This window comes from Drosophila pseudoobscura, chromosome 4 (genome assembly GCF_009870125.1).
Source record: "Drosophila pseudoobscura strain MV-25-SWS-2005 chromosome 4, UCI_Dpse_MV25, whole genome shotgun sequence".
Lineage (NCBI taxonomy): Eukaryota > Metazoa > Arthropoda > Insecta > Diptera > Drosophilidae > Drosophila > Drosophila pseudoobscura.
In genome coordinates this window covers 19,690,055-19,711,621 of record NC_046681.1, presented here as the reverse complement: position 1 = coordinate 19,711,621, position 21,567 = coordinate 19,690,055, and the positions used below count along the sequence as shown (strand labels likewise).

General features: G+C 42.9%; 1 protein-coding gene across 2 annotated transcripts in view; it reads left to right on the top strand.

Annotated features, from left to right (window-relative positions):
- ed (hemicentin protein echinoid) overlaps window positions 1-21,567 on the top strand; it is a 119,577-nt gene that overhangs the window by 47,051 nt on the left and 50,959 nt on the right. For both annotated transcript variants that reach the window (XM_001356449.4, XM_015180372.2), the window contains exon 2: window positions 15,514-15,712. In XM_001356449.4, coding sequence (XP_001356485.3) covers window positions 15,514-15,712 — 199 coding nt within the window. The remainder of the gene's footprint in view (window positions 1-15,513; window positions 15,713-21,567) is intronic.

The window sequence follows — 21,567 nt, the reverse complement described above, 5'->3', positions numbered from 1 at the left end:
CCACTTTTCATACTGTTTTCAGTCTCTTTTGCTGCCTTGTGTTCTCGTTTTTTATGATGATTTTTAGTATTATTGCATTGCAATTTTAAATGGCAAACATTTTGTTGCTCGGCTGCTGCTGCTGTCAGCCAGCGAAACTGTTGAAGTTTTTCCCCTGCCAGCACCCTGCCCGTGTTGCATGCTGCAGCCCTGACTTTTATTATATATATTTTAATGCTAAATGGAAGAAATTACTTTCATTTTCTACTCGGAATTGGTTTTACAAGCAGAACAGAACAGAGCAGCGCAGAGCAGAGCAGAAAAAAAGAACGAAGCTTGCAAAACTTTTTGTTGAGTGAAAAATGCAACAGAGTGATGGGAGGGGATGGGAGGGGAGGGGATGGGAGGGGAGGGGAGGGGAGGTCCTTCCCTACGGCTTGCACTGCTGCCACTCCTCCTCTGTTGCCAGGACTGGGACATCTCCATCTCTGACTCTGTTTTCTGGTTCCTGGGCCCTGGCTCTGGCTCTGGGTTCTCTTCCCTGATCCTCTCTCTCTCGCTCGTGGAATATATGTGATGCAAAAGTTTTTAATTTAGCGCCAACTTAGCGCCGAGACTCCCTGCCAAAGCAAAGCAACTGGAAACCAGGGGAAAATGCCAAAAAGAAGGAGTCTCTGTCCAGAGAGCCAGAGCCAGGGATTGAAAGAGGGTTTTGAAAAATATGCTTTAAAAAATAATCAACTTGTGCCTCAGAGAATGCCAAAGCGAGCGAAAAAAAAACAGAGGCAGGCGATGGGAAATGGAGAGGCAGGGGCGATGGTACCAGATGAAGGGCGATGGAGAACTCAGTGGGGGGGCGAGCAGAAGAATGAAGAGAACTGAGAGGAGGAGCAGGAGAAGTTGAAGTTAAAGAAAATGAGAGGGTAAGCTGGAAAAAGGGCGGAGAACTGGTGGAAAGACCAGGGTCTGGGCCAAAGAAATGTGCCCCATTTATGATAATATTTTTTTTTTTATTAGAAGTTCAGTTTCTGTGTTTAAAAAAAGCTTCTTACACAGTTCTTTTTTTAAGTTTCGAGAGATTGTTTGAGGAATTACATTTTGGACTGGAATAAAAGATTGAAAGGGGTTTTGGGAACGCGATGGAAAAGATATGCAAAGCGCGTTTCAATGGAAAGATACAAGTTGGGATTAGAAAAGCGGGTTTTTCATAGGTACGGACTAGAAAAAAAAGGAAAAAGACCGATGGAATATACATATAAGTTTTTATCTTGGAAATTGTTTTAAATTTATGAATTTTTCCAAATATTATTTTTGTAAAATATTTTATTTAATATTTTGTATTTTTTAATATATATAATACTCTTTATATTTATAATTTTATGCATGCATCTTTCCATTCTTTCTTTAATTTTTATAAAATTTTAAATATTTTGGTTTTCCATATATTTTACTTTTGTGTTTTCCCCTGGTTCCTCCCCCGCCGTAGCTGCATTTTTGTTGGTTATGCAATTTGCCAATCGAAAGGCGGTCAAATGAACTGTTTGTGGTTTACCCCCCCCCCCCCCCCCCCCCCCCTGCCACTGCACCCTCCACCCCTGCAGCAGCACTCCAGCAGCCGGAACCCCTCTCTCTGTCAATCTCCTTTTGGGGCACAGCAGCAGCAGCTGCTCCACCCATTCTTTTGTCAGTCGCTGCACTTCACTGCCCCTCCACGTGGCCGCATGTTCCCAGCAGCGGGATTGTGTTTTGACCAAGTCCGAACGGCGGTGAATGGCGGCTGAGGTCCAAAAACCAAGTTGCATGAGTAACAAGCGTGTAATGCCTGCCCCCCGTCACACACACGGAGGGGGCATACGGGGGAGCAGCAGGATGGGGGAGTGGCAGTGGCAGTGTGGCACGGAGTGGAGGTCCAGTGGCAACGCAAAACTCAACTTGCGAACAAATTTATATAAAAAAATAAAATGCGGGCCTCCGAAAGGGGATTCAGAGACGGGTGGAGGCGGGAAGGCAGGCGGGAAGGAGGTATGTGGGCGTGTCGGCATGTTGGATGGAAATTAAATTTTTGCACCATACAAAAAAAAACACGTCAAGGGAGGGAGAGCTACAGCTGCCACACACAAAAGAGGGCGAAAGAGAGAGGGACGGAGAGAGGGAGATAGGGAGATACATCTGTAGGGAAAATAACGCGAACAACTTTACACTAAGCTCTCTCACGGTCTGCGGGAGAGAGAGAGAGAGAGAGAGAACCGCAGCAAGCAAATGAATGAATGAATGAATGAAAAGCCCCAACGACAGCAAAACGAGGCAATGGACACTGTCCTACAAGGCAGAGGGATTTCCAGGGGGTCTGTTGTTCGGTGGCGGAGGGGGGGGGGGGGATTTAGTGGATTGCAGCATTGTTTCGCTGCTGCCAAAGGATGAGCGAAGCTTTGCGGAGCTGACATATTTCCAGTGTCATTTTGTGGCCCCCAAAGGCAGGGCCAGGTCCCCCCCCGCAAGAACAGCTGTCAACCCTCTCTTCCTGGTGGCCCCTCCCTCGCCCCTCCTGGCTGTGGCTTAAGTTCTGCTAAGGCCAAATCAACAAGGAGAAAGATATTCTGGGACTGGGAGTAGACAAAAAATGAAAGGCAGAAGCTAAGACAGAGTGGGAGAGAGAGGAGTGTGCTTTACTCTTTTTCACTGCCTCTCAGCCCGAGAGACTCCTCTATTCTCTCCCCCGTCGAATGTCGTTCAATTTGTTTTATTTTTTATACTTTTTTAAGATATATTTTTCATGAATTATGTTTTTGCCAGGCAGCTCGCCCCCCCTCGCCATCTCCATCTTTATTTTTGCTCAAGCGATGACTCCTTTCCATCTCTAGCCCTCCCTCCCTCCCCCTCTCTCTCCCATTGTGTCTTTTCCTCTTTTGGCGCTTGTGTTGTGTGAATATTTTTATAGCATACTTTGCGGCATTTCTTTGCTTGCGGCTTGGGTGCAAGTCCTCCCACTCCCCCCCCACCACCTCTCCTTCTTTGGCGACGGCACAAAATTTGAATACAAAGATTGTTGTTGTTGCGTCTCAAGATGCTCTGGATGCTCAAGCTTTTCCTTAACTTGTTTCCACATGAAATATGATAATTCATTACACGAAGGAGCATGCCCCACCTCCCCCCTCCCCGCCCGCTCCAACGAAAGAGAGAAACGAGGAAAAAGGAAGCTTCCATCGAAGGTTGGGGGGAAAAAGGAAAATATAAAGAAACGACACTCACTCAATTGTATCTTATGCAAATTGCCAGTGATTTTTCCTTTGCTTTTTCTCATGCGTTTCCTTTCCTGTTTCCTGTGTGTCATCCTTTAGAATGGAGATGATGCTTCCTCCTTGAACCCGAAAGTTCTCAGCGAAAGAAAGGGAAAACACAGGGAAAACCTTCCCACCACTGAAAGGGAAAACCTGCTGCTGCTGCCGAAAAAGGGAAAACAGATTTAGGCGGAAAACAGAGAGAATCTCGTATGGGCTGTTGTTGATTTTTCCCTTAAAAAAAACGCTTTGCTGTGCGGCCTGCTCCCTGCCAAAATATTCATGACAAATAATGCAGATATTTTTTAATTGAATCAAAAATATTGTGGCATAAATTTCCACAGCGGAGAGGGCGAGGAAAAACCGAGGAAAACTCGTGCATAAAACAAACAAAATGTGACACACAAAAATGTTTACTAATTTACGAGTATTTGTTTATGATTAGGCATGCGATGGGAAATTAAAGGGAAAATAAGGGGGGGGAAAAAAGAAAAATTTAAAGAAAAAATATGGAATTTTCGAAGACAAAAAGATACGGGAGAAATAGGAGGAAAATAGGGGAAAAAGGATGTTCTGTGGAGAGCGTCCTCTGTGGACTTTTTCCCCATGAAACACCCTCCCTTTCGAGATGTCAGACATTAACCCAGGAAACCAGGAATCCTTTCAAATCAGGAAGCATCAATAAACTCTAAAAAAAAGCCAAGTTGCAAGCAACAGAAGTTGCAACAAAGAGAGAGAGTGAGAGTGGGAGAGAGAACCCTAATGGCGAGAAGAGCCTGAAACTCGTAATGAGAATTTGTTTGTACTCGGAAATAAAATTGCAAATTGCTTTCTCAAGTGCAACCGTCAGAGCAGAGGGAAATCAATCAAATGTTTCCTTACAAAAATGGAAATTGGAAAAGCAAGAAAAAGTGTGATTGAACGAAAGAATAAAAGAGGGAGAAACAGTGAGAGTGGAGAGAGAGAGAGAGGTGGAGTGCGAGTGGGAGTGGGAGAGGAAGTAAAGTGAATTATTTTAATTAGCTTTTGGGAAAAGTGTCCTCCTCCTCCCACGAGGGGCCACGTGTCGGTCTGAGTGGCGGATTCTGGAGAGTCGAAGACACTTGAAACGGTAATGAGAAAATGCTTTAGTTACGCGACAGAGGAAGAGACAGAGAGAGAGGGGGAGCGGGAGCGGGGAGCGGGGAGCTACCTACCCGAGGGAACTCCTATTCTTCCGACAGACAGCAATCGTACACTGAAACTCCTATGGCTCTCTATTGCCAGCAATCGTTGCAACCTTCTGTAGTCCTTTCGATGGCTACAAATCCAATATACAAGCACCTCAAGGCAAGGTATATTCAAGACGAGGTGTGGCAGGCCTAGAGGGAGGGATCTAAAAGGTTTTCAGCCGTTTGGATATTGCAAGACATTCATACAAATGCTTATAACTCTTTTCCAACAAGGAAACATTCGGCTACAGGCGTCTAATGATGAAAAAACTGTTAAAATTGTCCATAAGTGAAAGGAAACATTCATCAAATGATGACAAATTACATTTTTGTGCTGTTTAAATGTCTCATAGGTGAAAGGATACTTTTCTTAGGAATACCACCAACCAGAGACCATTTGGAAGGAGTATTTCTGGTATTTTGACCATGCAATTTCCAAAGAAATGTAGTTCTTGTGGCCCTACCTTCTCTGGAATATACCTTTCTGTTAGCTACAAATCGCAATCCTCGGAGCCCGCTCTCATGGAGTGTCAACAACTTTGGACTTTGGTCAAGCGATGGGTTTTTCTTTCTTTCTTTCTGCTGACTTTTTATCGTTTGCCTGCCGTCCCCTCCTTCGAGCCTTGCAGTCTCTACTTTTTCGCTTCCTTCCTTCCTTCTGGACCGATTCCTTCCTCCGTTTCCTTCCTTCTGCCACAGTTCCTCCTTCTATCGTCCCTCCTGCGCCGCCTTGCACTTGGGTCAACAAAAGTTTCCTCTTTTTTCGCCCTGTCCTCTGGAGGTTTATTTGTTTGGCCAGCAAAGTTTGCTGCTTGCTACCTTTGCAGCTGCTGCATCCTCGTATCTATCTCTGACTGTATCTGAGAGATACTTTTTGCTGCAATCGATGAAGCGTAAATGTTCAAATATTGCCAGAGATACTAGATCTTTTTCCCTGCCTTGCCTTGCCTTGCCTTTCCCTCGTCCGCTGGCAGGAAAACAAAACGTGCTTTGGTCATTACTGCAACCGCAAGAGCCAGCAGATACGAAAAGTATCTTGCAGATTGCCTTGGGGTATTTTCTTACTTTGAAATGTGGCAGATAGCCGGGGTGGGGGGTGCGGGTGGGGGAGGGTCAGGGTGAGGCAAGTGCGTCTGCCAAGTGATAAAATGGTCACCAAAGCCAGAGGCAATTTATGGGATGTGGGATGTGCGGATGTGGGGGATGTGTGTATCTGGGAGCCTCGGTTCTCCCTCGTGTTTTCTGCTGTCACCCAATTTTCCAGTTCATTTTCGAATGCAGCCAGGAAAAAGTTTGCCCGCGGAATATGATAAGTGCCGCTGCGGCGCCTCCTGCCGCTGCCGCTGCCGCATGCCGCATGCCGTATGGGAAATTGAATTTTCCTAGTGTTGATAAAGTGATACAAAAGCAAGTGAGGGGGCACAAGGGGCAGAGTGCCTTTTGCGTTGGGAAAAGTCAACAAGAAATAACGGAAAATTCTTTGCCTTTCCTTTCGTCCTGCCGCTGCTGGAGTATTTTTTGTCGAGTTCAAAACTTTTGGTAAGGCACTTGGCCTGCTTTTGATTTTGTCGAGGGGGCGGGGGGCAGAGAGACGGAATGCATGTGCAACTTTCCTCTTCTCAAGAGGGAAAGAGGACACTCGGAAGCGCAAAGTGAGTGGAGGGGGGGTGGTGGGGGTGGGTGGGGGCTGGGCAAAAGTTGCCAGCTTATTTATTAATATTTCAACACCAGTTTCCGCCCTAAAAGCCACCCCCCTTGAAACAGAAACACTTTTCCTTTCCTTTCCTTTTTTGCCACCAATCAACAAGTGTTTGTTTTGCTTTTTTGGCCGGGAAATTGCATTTTCATTTGGCTTTTTCTCAGCGAAAAATGTATGCCAGAAAAGAGTGATAGAGGGAGCGTAGTGGAGGGGTGGGGTGGAAGGTCGAGCAACAAAATAAGCTAAGAAAAAACATTTCAGAGGCAACTTTCGAAACTTGCAACTTATCTGTTGTTTGGCTTTTTTCTGTATCTTTTTTTCAAAAGTTTCTTAAGCCATGTTTTAACCACACATCAGGAAAAAAGGGGGATAGTGGCGGGGTGTGGGCCCATGTGGCATGTGTGTGTGTGTGTGTTGCAGTCTCTACGCCAACAACTGGTTTTTCTACTTTTTTGTTGTTGTTTTTGTTGTGTTTTTTCGTTGGCCAAAAGCAATTTCTGCCGCTGCATAAAAACGCATAAATGGCTGGCAAAAGTTTTCAGCAGAGAGTCGGACTCTTTCGCAGAGTCTCAGAGGCTTATTCTCAAGAGAGAACTTTCAGCGAGATAGAGAGAGAGAGAGAGAGGGAGAGAGAGAACTCTAAAGTCGTCTTTGACTTTACTTTTTGTGGCACAAAAGACAGAAAGAAGCTTCTGGATGCCACCTCTTTTCTGCTGCCGCTTTTGCTGCTTCTTTTTTTTCCTTTTCGTGTGGCACACGCACTGCACATTTTCTGCTGCTTTTTCTGCATTGTCATGCAGAAGTTGTAATGAAATAACGGTACATGAGAGAACCCTCTCCACCCCCCACCCCTCCACTTCTTTGTCATTTATTTCTCAGGTAAGCAGCAGATGGTGGAGTCGTGCAATTGGGGGGCCAGAGCAAAGGGGCAGCAGCAGCAGCAGCTGCAACAGCCAGCCAGCCAGCACCCTACATACGGATACAGATACGGATACACATGGAGATGGAGTTTTCTCTTCCTTAACCCTAGAGTAGAGGAAGGGGTTAACCCTTGACTGGAGGATGGTGCTTTTTCCAGGGTTTTCTGGAGTGTTAAGAGTTTTTTTTTTTATGATTTATGGCTGGTTTTTGTTAATGAGAAGTGTTCTTTGTGGGTTGCAATAAATTTATGGAAATCTATGGAACTAAGTTTAAGTTTTTCCAGTGAAAAACTTGACTTGGCTTTGTATTTTATGGGTATTTAATGTAGACTGCTAACAGCATAGATTAGGAGTAGTTTTTCTCATGATTGAGGAGTTTTTGAAAAGAGTAAAGATATTAAAATATTATTGGAGGCTAATGATGCGGAATTTGAATCTATCTTAATCTCTAACTGTATGAATATACAACTTAAAGATGTATTTTCACTAAGAATTGTACTATATGTACCATAAAGAAGTGTTTAACAGACACCCTAGCAGAAGCCTCAGATGCCTTTCACATGCTTATGGCTGAAAAGTTCCTCTTGGAATGCCTAGAGATCTTTAATCTAGAGATCTAAACCTTAATTTACGCAAACCCTAACAGCAGTGGATTTATAGAGTTAAAGTATTATTTTAGTGTTAATTAACATTTATGCTCTGCCGAAAGACACTTAACATACGCCTAACAGTGGCCCAACAGTCACTGTTTACATTATGGTATTATAACAGTCGCTTAACATTTAACAGCCACGCATTTCTTGCTTAAAGTTATAGGGCTGTTAAAGAACATTGTACTCCAGCCTAACATTTCAGAACTCCACTTTGGCTTCCACTTAGAAAAGAGCTTAAGCCCATGGAAGCCCCCGGTTGACATGAATGGGTTAAATGTGCCACTTAAATGTTGTCACGTTTCTCCCCCTACCTCCCCCCACTCCCCCGCTCTCCCAGTCACCCAATCCCTCTTTATGCTACCTCTCGTTCTTTAACCTTTTCTGATTTCTGCTGGGGGATCGTCTTCTTTTTTTTTTGTTGTTGGCCAGAAGCTTACAACTTGGCCATCAATATTTCTTTTACCCTCGCCTGACTTTTGCAGACACACACAAAAAACCTGTTTGCCGCACCTTACACATACCCTACCTTCTAGCGGAGAGAGCGGAGCACACCCCTGCCACTGTGCCACCAATCCTCCTGCCTCCTGCCACCAGACTCTGTACTGCTTCGCCTTCCTTCGTTCGCCTTTAAATTGCAATCTTCTTCCGTTTCGTTGACTTTTGCTGCCTCAGACTCTCGGAGTCTTGTTTGGATTGCACTGCAGGAATGGGGCATGGCTGGGGGGTGGCATGTAGCAAGGATAAACGGGAGCGACATTTAAAACAGATAACATTCATTGTAACAGCAGCAAAAGCAGCAGCAGCACCAGCAGCACCTATTTTTCTTACCTCTTTGGATACCCTCTCCCATTGGAAAGGTATGCCCGAACCTTTAGGGGGGATATATCTATGATTTCTGTGGCTAAAAATCCCTTACTTTCGAAGACTTCTATCGAAAACTCCTTAAGGAAGTACATTAGTTGGAACCCCTAGGATCAGAGCATCATATCTGATAGCTTTCATAAAGAATATGGTTCATGTATTTCCTATAAATCATCTATATTTTAGAATATAAATCAACCAAACGTTGAGAAATGCATGTTTATGCGCAGATACCTAACCCAACCAAGAATCATTAAAATCAGATCACCATACCACGAGTTATCATAGGATGGAACTATGAAAAACCAAGTAAACCCAAAGATAAACCAATGAAAATTTGGAAATGGATGTTTCTTATGTTTTTAAATAATTCAGGAAAATTTCATTGCGATCGGTTGATATTATTCTCGAGAAAGAGTATTCCAAAGCTTCTTCCATCGAAAAAAGCATTTCTTTTCGCTACGGTTCCATTTGGATTTCGTTTTTCTTTCGGTTCTTATTCAGGGGCTACTATCTGTGTGACTCATAAGAAAATTATGTTGCATTTTATGGGCAGAAGAGGGAGAGAGAGAGAGAGACAGAAAGGGACTGCAGTTTTTATCGACTCTTGCTTTTGGATGCGAAAGGAAAGGATTGCTGTGCCCAAGCCAAAGCTGGCAAACGGACAAGGCTAAGCATTCCCCGGGACCCAGAAGAGCATTTGGCTTATACATAAAGACATTAAAGGAAGAGGGAGACAAAGCATGGAGAAGTGCTTCGGGGGAGTGTGAGAGAAGGCGTTGAGATTGCGACTTTGGTGCAGTGCCAGAGACAACAACTGCACACAGATCCTGGGTCTTGGGTCTTGGGTCTTGCGTCCTGGGTCCTTAGTCCTGAGTCCAGGCTCTCTGATTTGCCATTGTTCTTGCTGCAGGACTCCTGATGCGATGCTCCTGCTGCCGTCTGCAGGCAAAATAATAAGACATAATTCCTAAGCTGCTCCTGCCGTTCCATTGCTCGCTCGCTTGGTCGGGCGGTCCTTCATCCTTTGGCATCTATCTGCTGCTCTGTGTTTTGTGCACGTTATGCATAACTTTGCATCTCTCGCTCCCTGTCTATCGGTGCCGTTGGACACCTTGGCAACCTGCGGGATACTCTGTCTTTCGCAGCGAAATCTCTGTCAAGAAAAGGAAAGATTTCCAAAGGGGAAACAAAGTCGTGCAGTGCGCAAAATTAATATAAAATACAAATTATTTTCACTTTGTTTTAGTTGCGGGGTTCTTCAAACCAAACTTCGTGTTGTGCCTCTTTGACTTGATTTTAGTTAAGAGGAAAATTTCTAAAATAATAAATGAAAACTTTGAGTCGTGTGTTTCCTTAATCCTTAAGATGTTCTTGCCATAAAGGCTTTTGGTCCATAGAAAATTTAAAGTTGTAGCTGTTTGGATAGCGGCCAGAGAGAGTGTTCTTTGTAGATCCATAAGGAACCTATGAAATTCAAGATATTTTTTTCCCATTATATATCGATACCAATCAATAAAAACGTCTTATTATAAAAAAAATAATTGAAAATTTCGACAAACCATATATTGTCTTATCGATAACGATTGTTATCGATATAAACTAAATAGCTTGATTAATTTTCGTCTTTATATGTGATACAATAAATACATAAGCATAATTCTTAAAACAGAAATATAAATAAATATTTCCAGAGAAATCCTCAAAGAATTCCAGAATTTCACTTAAAAATGTCTCAAATTTGTTCTATCGATAATTATCGACTTAATGAATTATTGGTCAAACATAATCGCTGTAGCAATTAGCAATTTCCTTTTGAGAAAATCCTTTCCTGTAAATGATATTCTTATCAAAAAATATATTTAATCGTTAATTTCGTTAAATATTCGATGCGATAAACATATATCGATAATTCTTTGCCTCTTTCCATACATACGAGTATGTGTGTGTGTGTGCAGTAGGAGTATGCAAAATTATCCCCTCCTGTAATTATCAGGCAAATGTTCGCTCCGAAACTTTGTTTCCAATTAAAATCAAAAATCTATCCCAACTTACACTGTAATCACATGAGTGAGAGGCCATAGACATGGAGTGAAAGGGACAGAGAGAGAGAGAGATGGGGCGACAGTAATTGCGAGCGAAAGAGAGAGGGACACAGAGTGTGGAGGGAGGAGGAAGGACATTCAGCTTTGGGGACCAGAGGGTGGAGCGTGTTTCTTACATTTTATGGCCCAAAAATCAATGCTGGTAATTAACTCTGCAAAATCCAATTATGGCAAACTTTTCTCCAAAGTCTCCGTCCCCTCCTCGTCCCTCGTCCCGCTCTCTGTCCCTTTGTCCCTGTGTGTCTCTCTCGCTCTCACGCTCTTTCAAAGCCTGGCCCATGACATGTGGAGGAGTCAAGGTGTCTGTCTGTCTGTCTGTCCGTCCTTCTGTCTGTGTGGCAAAGTGTGAAATTTTCTCTCTGTGTAGAGATGGTGCATGTGGCATGTTAGTGCATTTATAAGTGATATGCAGAGCATGCAATTAACAAGAGCAAATTCACTCGGCCAAAAGACAGAAGTGAGTCTTCTGCTACGTTCTCGGGTCTTGCCACTTGCCACATCCCCCTCCCCCGTCCCCTCTCGTGTGGGTTGCAGGGTTCTCGTGTTTCCCCCTTAAGGCAGAGCCACAAAACCCACCGCCTCCCTACCCGCACCCTTGACTGCCCCTGGCTTCCCTTTGTCTTGTCATTGTTTCCAGTTTAATATAATTCTCACGTCATAATTGCGTATGGACCTGCCCCCACCCCTCTCTCTCCTCGGTTGCCCCCTGTTCAAGGTGTTGCCGAAGACTTTTCCCGTCTAAAACTATGGCCAGAATGCAAAGCGAATGTCTGTCTCAGTGTCTGTCCGTGTGTGTGTGCTGAGAATTTCTTGGCCAAAAGACAACAATGCCATAGAACCACACACCAGAGAAGGAGACAGAAGAAGAGATAGCGCATTGGCGACAAAGACGCAGAAAGAGATGGCAACAGGAACCAGCAGATAAAGACAGCAACAGTCGGAGAAAGGCCATTGACCAAATGTTCTAGAAATGTATGAAAGTTTTTGCAGTTTCAAACGGATTTCAATTGTTTTCTAGCCTCTGGGAATATATCTTAAATTTTTACAGGAGAATTTTGCATAGGAATCGGGAATTTGAGGAGGGAATAGGACTGGGAATAGGATTGGGAATAGGACTGGGAATAGGAATAGGAATCGGACTAGGAATCGGACTATAAATATGATTGTATGAGATCTAGGATTATTTCAGGGATAGATCACAGATTCTTATGATGGAAATATAATTTTAAAAAATAAATAAACATTGAGTGAGTTCCAAAGCTTCCACCAATTACCATCTTTCCAAACAAAAGTAAAAAAAAGTTAATATTTTGCATCAGAAATAACCTAAAAGTGACCCCGGAACCGAATCCCATTCATAGATATTTTTTTATTTATAGACAAAAGTATCTAGAGCCAAGCCAAGACAGAGCCATTTCTCTTCCTCGTCCTTTTGCCGTTTGAAACTTTTCCTGTTTACTTTTCGAACCCAAGTTTTTCGTCGAACAAATCTGGCAAGTTAATATGGAAATTTGTTCACTAAATACATAACAAGAAACAGTAAGAGAAAAACTTGACCCTAGAATTCTCATGCCATTAGCTTTTACTGAACGAACAAAAAAAAGAAAAAAACAGACAGCGTGTACTTTTGACCCTCTCTCGAAGCGGAAATTAAATTTTTCTGCAAGCCTTTTTCTATGGGCATGCTTTCTCCCTTCCCCTCGCTCGTTTCTCCATTGCTCAAAGTTCCTGTGTCCTCTCTTCCATATTACTTTTAATTTCCAGCAATTATAAGAAATTTTTCTTTTAGCTACAATTTTTCTTTCGCGTTTCTTTTCTGGAGATAGTATATTCCTCTTTCTTTAATGATAATTTAATTAGTTGCAAGTTGCTGCTGTTGCCACCGCTGCTGTTGCTGCTTCCTTTTCGCCTCATTAATTGCACTTAACAATTCGTGAATTCTTAATGTCAGAGTCGCGAAAAGGCTGCTTCTGAGCCAGAGAACCAGAGAGAAATGGAGACGGACAGCAGCAGGGAAATTGGAGACAGCAAAAGCAGACGCAAAATCAGGGAAAGTGGAGCGAAAGGAGACGCCAGAGAATCAGGAAAATGGAAGAATGGACGAATGTCAAGAACCAATGACATTTCCGTACTTAAACGTTTCAATTAATGAGAAATTGAAAGTTCACCGAAAGCAATGGCATTTCACATTTAATTATTTTTAATTGTTAAGAAAAGCCAGAGAGCACCTAAAGTGAAGCATTTAAATGTCAAAATTAATAGGCAATTGAAATTGATATTTTTTCGTTGGCATATGACATTTAAAAGACTTTTTTTCTATAAGAAATTGATATTCTTATGCTAAAAAAATACACTAAATCCTTGATAATTGGCATTCAAATTTCTCAATTTGTAAGAAAATATATTTTAATGACTGGAAAAGTAAAAAAAAGTAGAGAAAATAACTGGATTTCACTTTTGAGTGTTTAAATGAATAATAAGATGTAAATAAATAAGAAACTGTTGCATTGCGGGTGATGCAACAGTGCTCATCGGTCGATCGAATGCGTTTCTGCCTGGTATCCGCGCTAGGTGTCGCTTTAGCCACTTTTCCCTATAAATGTTAATATTTTTTACTTGGAAAAGTAAAAAAAAAAACAATGAAATGTTACATTTAAAAGTCAAAGTTTTTAAGAAGTTTATATTCTAAAGCAGGAAAAATCACTAAATCCCTGAAACGTGGCTCTGAAGTGTCTAAAGCTACAAGAAAAGCGGATTCCTGTTCTTGGAAACGCCAACATTCAATGAACTTTGGCTTTCAAAAGTCGGAGCCTATGAGAAATTGCCTTGAAATGCACATTGATCCATGAGATTTCATATCTAAATGCCTTAAATGTAAATAACGAAGGAAACTTTGTTTGAATAACAAGAAATTGATCTTTGTAGTCTGGAAAATGATGAAAATTCGGGGAAATGTCTCATGTTCTTGGAAATGAAATTTTGACATTAAAATGTCTTTAGTCTGCAAGAGAATTGATATGCTTGAATGTATTTTTGCATTTGCTTAATATTTGCACAAAATATTCATGAAGGATAATTCAGTGGAACAGCAGTCAGTCCTTGGTGCAACATCTGGCAATTTGCCTAAGTGCAACCAAGTGTCGACCTCTCTCTCTCTCTCAACCTTACCCTGTCTTTCTCTCCCTGCTTTCTGCCTCTCTATCTAAAGTTTTTAATTAGAAACGCATCCTGCGAAAATGGACAGCCCTAACTCGCTGCCTCTTCGTCCGCCCTTCATCTTGCTGCCGCCTCAGTAGGCAGTCAAGTGAAATGAGCAAAAGAAATGCGATGACAACCTCTCCTCTCGGCCAAAAAGCTTCTGCAAAAGTAACTTTAATGCCAGACAGGGACAGCAGACAGGCAGACAGACAGATGGACAGAGACAGTCGGAGAGAAAGCGAGGAAAGGGAAAAATGGGCACAGAGCCCGAAAGAGAAACAAACTTTTGACATAAATTCGCCGAAAAACCAAAAAAAGGAGGAGACTCTAGTCCGCTCCCAGGCCGAAATGAAAACTGATGCGCTCTGCCAGAGTTGCCACCTTCTGACGTGTGATCCTAGGATTCCGTGGGAGAGCCTTCAGACGACTGCCAAATTAATTTTAATGCGATTTTCATGCGATTTTCATGGCTGTTGCAACTTTTGTTGGAGCGCGCATAACTTTTTCTGTTCGGGATTTTAACGATTATTGAAGCTAATGCAAATGCAGAGAGAAAGTCTCCCTCTCTCCCTCTCTGACTCTCAATTGAGAGAACAATCTATAAAGAACCCAGACAGACCCTCGGCAAAACCCTAGTCCACAAATTTATGGTCTCCCTCTTCGAACACTTTTTGGGTCTTTTTTTGGAGTGGCTTAAACGCCGACTCATGCATATTTGATGCCAAATATAAAGCGGCTATAAATTCTACTTGAAATTTACGCACCAAAGTAAGAGTAATGCGTTAAGAGAAGGGTCCTGCGAGTGCCTGTATCGCGGTACGTAAAGGTGCCTGCCAGCCTGTGCGCCCAAAGGTAGGCACTGGAAGTGGAACTCTGAAAAAAACTTTGTCGTTTGTCCTTAGCGGAGAGGTCCTTTAGGGGCTGTGTGTGTGTGTGAGTGGGGATGTGTGGAATGAAGTGAAGGACAGTCGCCTCTCCTTAAGCATATGAAAAAGTTACTTGAATTTGTTGTCCCTTTTTCCTTTCCCCTTCCCTTATCCTGTCGCTCTCCTCGAGGCATTGCATCCACACACACACATAATGGTTTATTAAGAATTAAACACAAAAATGTTTGTCCTTTTGTTTTTCTCTCACTCTCTCTTTTAAACCGATTTTTCTTTTGTTTTTCTTTGAAGCGGCAAAAAGAATGAAAGAAAAGAGCAACAGCTGATGAAAATTTCATGGAAATTGAAAAGGTTCTTATGTCGTCGGTTGGAGTTTTGAGTGGATGGTTTTAGGATGGATTGTCGCAGTGCTTTGGGGCAGTGGAGTGTTTGATGAACTTAAAAGTTATGATTGTTGATGGTCTCACGAATTATAGGAATATATTGTATAAAAAAGTTTCGCTTTTAGCATTGTGGGTCAAGTATTTCTTGGGGAATATCTAATGAGGTGATGAGAAATCAAAAAGGTATGGCTTAGAGGAATTCCTAGAAAAATTGGGGAACATTTAGGGTTCTTAAATCAAAGATTGGAGATACGTTTTTCCATCGAATCTTCATGTATTTCTTCCCACACATCTCTCTAGAATCTGTCATATTAATCCTCTATTATTTGGTTTCTCTTGCAGTTCTCCTGGCATTCTGTTCGACGATCCTGGCCGACGAATCCATCGACACACGTGAGAATGCGGATCTCACGCTCAAGTGCCGCTTCACGGACAAATACGAGTCGAATGATTTCTCATTCTTCTGGACACGCTGGACAGCGAATCCGGCACAATTCGATAATGTGGCCATCGGTGAAGTTCAATTGAGTTCCGGCTATAGGTGAGTAAAACCCTGTCGATAAGTTACCAAATGATGGAAATGGTGATCCACATAAGGGATACATAAGGGGTTCCCAGAGGCAGGAGGGGAGTGTGTGGTAAATGCCTAGCCATAAAGTGGATGCCTTTTATGGGTAACGCCATAAACTGGAACGACGAATAGCCGGCCAGGCTATGCGCCCATTAACAGTTATCCGGCCAGCGTTTGGGTACAGTTTATCCCCGCAGCAGGCAGCAGACAGCAGGCAGCCCAGACAGCCAGAGTTGCCACAGAGCCATTTGTTAAGTTAATTAAATGCCTCACACTCTCTCCCACACCTTTCCCATAATGCGATTTATGCATGTGACGACTGACTGAGCTTCCAACTTAATTAAAATCAAGTTCTTGGCAATTTAAACAAAATGTCAAACTGCCAAAGGACCCAAAGGAGCCAAAGTAAACGTCCGAACTTGGACGAATATGAAAACAGAGATTTCTTGCGAGGAGAGACGAAGCCTGAAGCGTGACACGAGGGTCAACGAAACTGTGGTTTTTGTTTGAGAGGGCACAGGGAATGAATGAAGAACCACCTATAAATATTTCAAAATTCTTTTGAGCTTTCCTATGAATCAATCGTATCTAAAGACAACGATACATATTCTAACTTGTCATATTCCATGATTTATACACGAATTGTCACAGTATTTATGCTTTGAGCTGTGTATTGTGTGAATTTCTAGCGATCTAGTGACTTAAGAACTATCGTATACATGGGGAATAGAAGTAAAATGATCTAAGACTTGAGTAAGTGCTTGAGAATGATACATTTTATAGCTCTAGGTATAGAAATCATAATTTGTGGGTCATTATCTTAGGTTTTTTAACTAGAACGCGTGAAATATATAATAATTTAGTCTTAAAAACTATCGTATATCTTGGGAACAGGAATCATTCGACTTAAACTTATAGAAGAGTGATTTAGAGTGATTTTTTACTTAATTGCTTCTCATTTTTCTAGATCAATATATTCTAGAAAGATATTGATTGAAGAACTATCGTATAGGGGTCATAGGTTTACTTTTCTTCCAATTAAATGGGAAACTCAGCCACAGAGAACACAGCCAAACATTCCCAGCTCTATTAATCGTAGCGCTAATCGCATTTCCTGCTTTAATCACGCCTCACGGTGCCATCACCACCAAGGCGAATGGTGAATGCTGAATGGCGGATGGCGTATGGCTGTCCCTTTAATCCTTAATGTCAACGCCGCGTGTTGCATGTTCAGACAATTATGAGGCACCGCACACACATTTACACTCCCCCCCACAAGTATAGAGCCCCGTGCACACACTCTCTGCCAAATGTATGTGCACATACAGTCAGTCGCTGCTGGCTCACATATGGCCTTCTGGCCATGTGTTGGTGTTGGTGTTTGGCCGTGTTTATGTTTCATTTTCATTACCCCGTCGTCGTCGACGTCGTCGTTGTGCCCCACAAATGTTTTCAATTGTATTTTTATTTGCTTGGTGCCTTCGACTTCCGTTTCCTGTCGCTCGCCCGTTTGCCCGTTGAGGCTCAGCTTTTTAATGCCTCCTCGGCCATAGCTGACGCTGGCGCTGCCACTGCCGCTGCCGCTGCCACTGCCACTGCTGCACGGGTTTCTTTATGTGGCAACGCATAAATTTTAAGTGCCACACTCTGTACACTGCGGAGGCCACAAAATGCAGCGGCGCGGCGGCGTCGCGCGTCGTCCGTTTGCTGCCATCCGTTTCGTTTCGTTTCGTTTCATTTCGTTTTTGGTTTTCGACTGCCTCTTGTTTCCGCTTGCCCCCCTTTCTGGCCACAAGCCAGGAGCCTCTACATATCCTATGTATGGGATATATGCAGGAGTATATGTTCCAATTGGTAGGTGGATTTTTTGGGGTGTGTAATAAAAGCAAATCAACAAACAACGAATGCGAATGCGAAAAAAGGAAGGAAGGAATCACGGTCGAAGAGGGAGGTGCCGCCACCAGAGGAGGCATTAGAGGAGCAACCAGCTGAGGCACGAATGGAGCAGCCACAAGGCAGAATCTTAGAGGGAGGTCCTTCACAGAAGGAACCACAGAAATCGCAGCTTTCGCGGCTGGAAGGCCGAAAGTCTGAAAGTGTAAAATATGTATATCTATTTTCGTACTGCAGATTTTTCGCCGAAAGCCAAACACAAGAAAAGCACAAAACAATACGAAAAACAAGCAGCAGAACAAGGCTCAAGGAAGGACACTCTCTCCCCCCCAAGAAACCCCAAAGCCATGCCTCTCTCTCCCCTTTAAAGACGCTGTGGTTCCATCTCTATCTGGACCCTCTAGGACCTGGTCTTCCATGGATATCCTATTTAGCAGGGTCCCTATATATCTCTCTCTCTATCTCTCTTCCTCTCCTTCTGTTCATTTTTCTATATCCTGTGTCCCATCTGTGCTACAGCAAAAGTGAAATTACTGCAAATTTGTTGGCCAAAAACGAGAAGAAAAAACAACCAAAACGAGAAATTACACAATTTTTTGTCGTTCTTTTTTTTTTGTGGGGGGGGCTAAAATGTCGCGACGGAGAGGGTAGAAAGTGGGCCAAACGACCAGGAGCACAGGAATCCCAGAGTCGGGCAAGGAAAGAGACAGAGGGAGAGAGAGAGAGAGCGAGAGGGAGGGAGACACAACAATCCTCATGGCTAATATTTCGTTGGAACATTTAATTTAACGAGACATCGGGGGAATGTGTGCTGTAGAGATTGAGAAACAATGAGCGAGAGAAGGCATTTAAGAAGTCAACGCAACGCAACGCTACAACAATTGTCGAGTGGCTCTCTCTATCTCTATCTCCCTCTCTGGTTTCTTTTCGCAGTTGGGGGAATTTCTCTTCAGAGACAGATGGAGGGGGCAAATATTCGATTGCATACTTAAGGGGCTGCTGAAAATCGCATTTCGATCATTTGGCTAAATGTTATAGTACCAGCCATTAAGGAGAGCAGAGGAGTTGAAATCTGATGAGAGAGGAACCGAGGATGGATGGAGGAGGGAGAGTAGAGATGGAGGAGAAATCTGTTGAGAGGAACAGACAACATCTGACGAGAGATTGAAGGTAAAGTTCAATGAGAGATTTAAGGCAAGGAATTGGCAAATTAATATGTTTACTGAAAGGGAGTTTTTCTGAAATTTCTTAAATATTTATGGGACATTTTTTCTTGAATTTAAAGGAAATAAACATTTTGGGTAGAAATTTGCTGTTAAACATATAAAATGGGATACAAAATTAATTAAATATTTATCAAATTTGGAGAAAAAACTAGAAATATTACAATATAATCGATATTCGAAACGTAAAACAGTAGATCGATTCCTAGATTCGTTATATTCCGATGAATCAAAAGGAACAGGAGGCTGGATAGACCCATGTCACCTTTGGGGACAGTAGAATGAGTAGAGAGCACTCGTAGACTAGAGAGAGTCAGATACTCACAAAAACCCAACAGATGTCTCTATTTTTCCTCGTCTATTAGAAATACAAAGAACTTTTAGCTTCAAAAGAACAAAGGCCGGAAATAAGGGAAGGTCAAGACCGACCACACTGTCATTCGAAAGTCTTTTAATCAAAAATAATAGAAAGAAACGATGCAGGATGTTCTTTCCTTTGAACAGCATTCCCCCCTCATAGACAGACATCTATCTTCCTTGAGCTTGAAGATTTCCATCTTCCATCTATAGGAATGTCCGCCCCTTAATATATTCACAAGACTGCTCCTCCAGCCATCGAATGATTCGCTCATTTGATTAAAACTTTCCTCCAAAAGGTCGCTGGAATATTTATTCATCATTTAATATCCTCCATCCCCCTCCTTCTCTTTGCACTTCTCTTTGGCTTCCCATTAAGATCCTTATTCGTATCCCCAAAGAAATATGCTTTCTTTTAGCTCGAAGGAATATCCTTGTGTTCTCTGTTTCTTCTTATTCGAAATAATTGGCGGCCGTTTAAGGTCCTGTCTCCACCTCTGCTGCTGCTGCTTCAAAAAAAAAACACAACTAAACTTTTTGTTTTTGCAAAGAAAATCGCGAATTGAGGGCAACACAACGAATCACAAATTGCAGCAGGGGAAAAGGGGAGGACGGGGGGGTCCTTCTTTGGATAAACTTGAAAATTGCAACAGCAGGGGGCAAGGGGGGGGGGGCACGGATACCACCATATCCCCTGAGGCTGCTTCGGGGAATGCTTTCTCTTATCCTCCCTGGAGTCTGTCTTTTCTTTTTTTTTGGCCTGGGTTTGGGTGGCTCTCAAGGACGCGCGCGACCCGCCTGCTGCGGTGTCCTGTGCTCTTCTTCTTGGCTGATTTTCTCTATATTTTTTTTTGTATAATTTAAAGCGCTTTTCATTTTTCCGCCATCGACAGGAGGCTGCAGCAGGGGGCGCGGGGAGGGGAGTGTCCCCAGAGCGGACGATGACTGCGCTTTGCCAGCAGTTTTTATAATTTGCACTCTTTGTTGTTGCTGTAGCTAGAGAGGAGCAGGCACGTGTCCTGGCTGTGGATGGCACGGATGCTGCTGGTCTCCTCTGTTGGAGGGAGCTCTCTCCCTCTGTCTCTCTCTATCTGGCCCCAGCTGCAAATGAGCAAGTCGCCAGAGACGCGGCCCCAAAAAGAGGCAACTAAAGCGAAGGCACAGGGGCGTGCAGGCAGGCAGGCAGCAACAGCAAATAGAACATGAAAGATAGGACTAGTTTTAAGGGTCGAATCATTAGATACCCTTGAGGGTGCATTGTTCTAATGAAAGATAGGAAAGAGGAAACATCCTTGGATGTCTTTCGGAACTTAAGAGACTTCTGAAAATCTATTCATTACTTGAAAGATTTATGCAAAAAGTCATCCGTTCCGAGACCCTGGACTGTTTTTCGGTCCGAATTTTGTTAAGCCCGAAGTCCAGAAACCGGACCTAACAATTTATATTTTTGAAGATTTTCTGACAGTGATAGATGATATATTATTCTGTTTTTTGTAGTTCCGATCTGTCTGTACCTATATAATGATCATATACTGATCCAATCGGTATTTTATATAACTAAAACTCTACAAAACCTTGGGATCTTCGATTTTTAGAGGTTTCGCTCACAGATATACACATCCGATCTATATTATAGAGATATTTGCAGAAAAATAAGAAAAAACGTTTAGATTTTTCATAGAAACAAAAAGGTTTAGGTTATTTTTTTACTGAATTAATGGATAAAGTTTAAAATCTTTATAGGATCGACATTTTCTACTTTTGTGCACCACAAACGTCTGTTAAAGTTCATGATTCCCTCTCTTGGAGGGTATAGAAATAATAATACAAAAATTTCAACTAGACAAGGACATCCCAGAATGAAGTGGTGAAGGGAGGGGCGGAGAGGGGAGGGGAGAGACTGAAGAAGAGCGGAGCATGGCTGAGAGAATGGCAAGGGGAGGATAGGGACATGTCTCTGTGGAGAATTCAGTCAATTTGCTGCCCTGGCTTTTGCACTCTCCCCCCTGCCCCACCCCTGCCCCTCCCCTGCCCCTCTCCCTCCTCTTCCCCTCTAGCCTTTTTTTTGTGGATTGTCTGCATTCTATTTCGAGAGAGATTTTTTCAAGAGCAAAGTCCAGTAGTGGCTGCTGCTGCTTCTGCGGTTTGCTGCTTTGGCAAATTAAATTTTCCCACTGATGCGTGCTGGCTTTTTTTTCACAGCAATTAGCACAAGGAAAGCACAGGAGCTTGGGGATGTCTCTTTCCCCACCTCCCTTTTGGCCCAGTTAATCAGTCGCTCAGTTTTTGTCGACCGCAGCTCCTCCTGTTAACGCCTCGAGCTGTCGTCCAATTAGAATCATAAAAATTGTC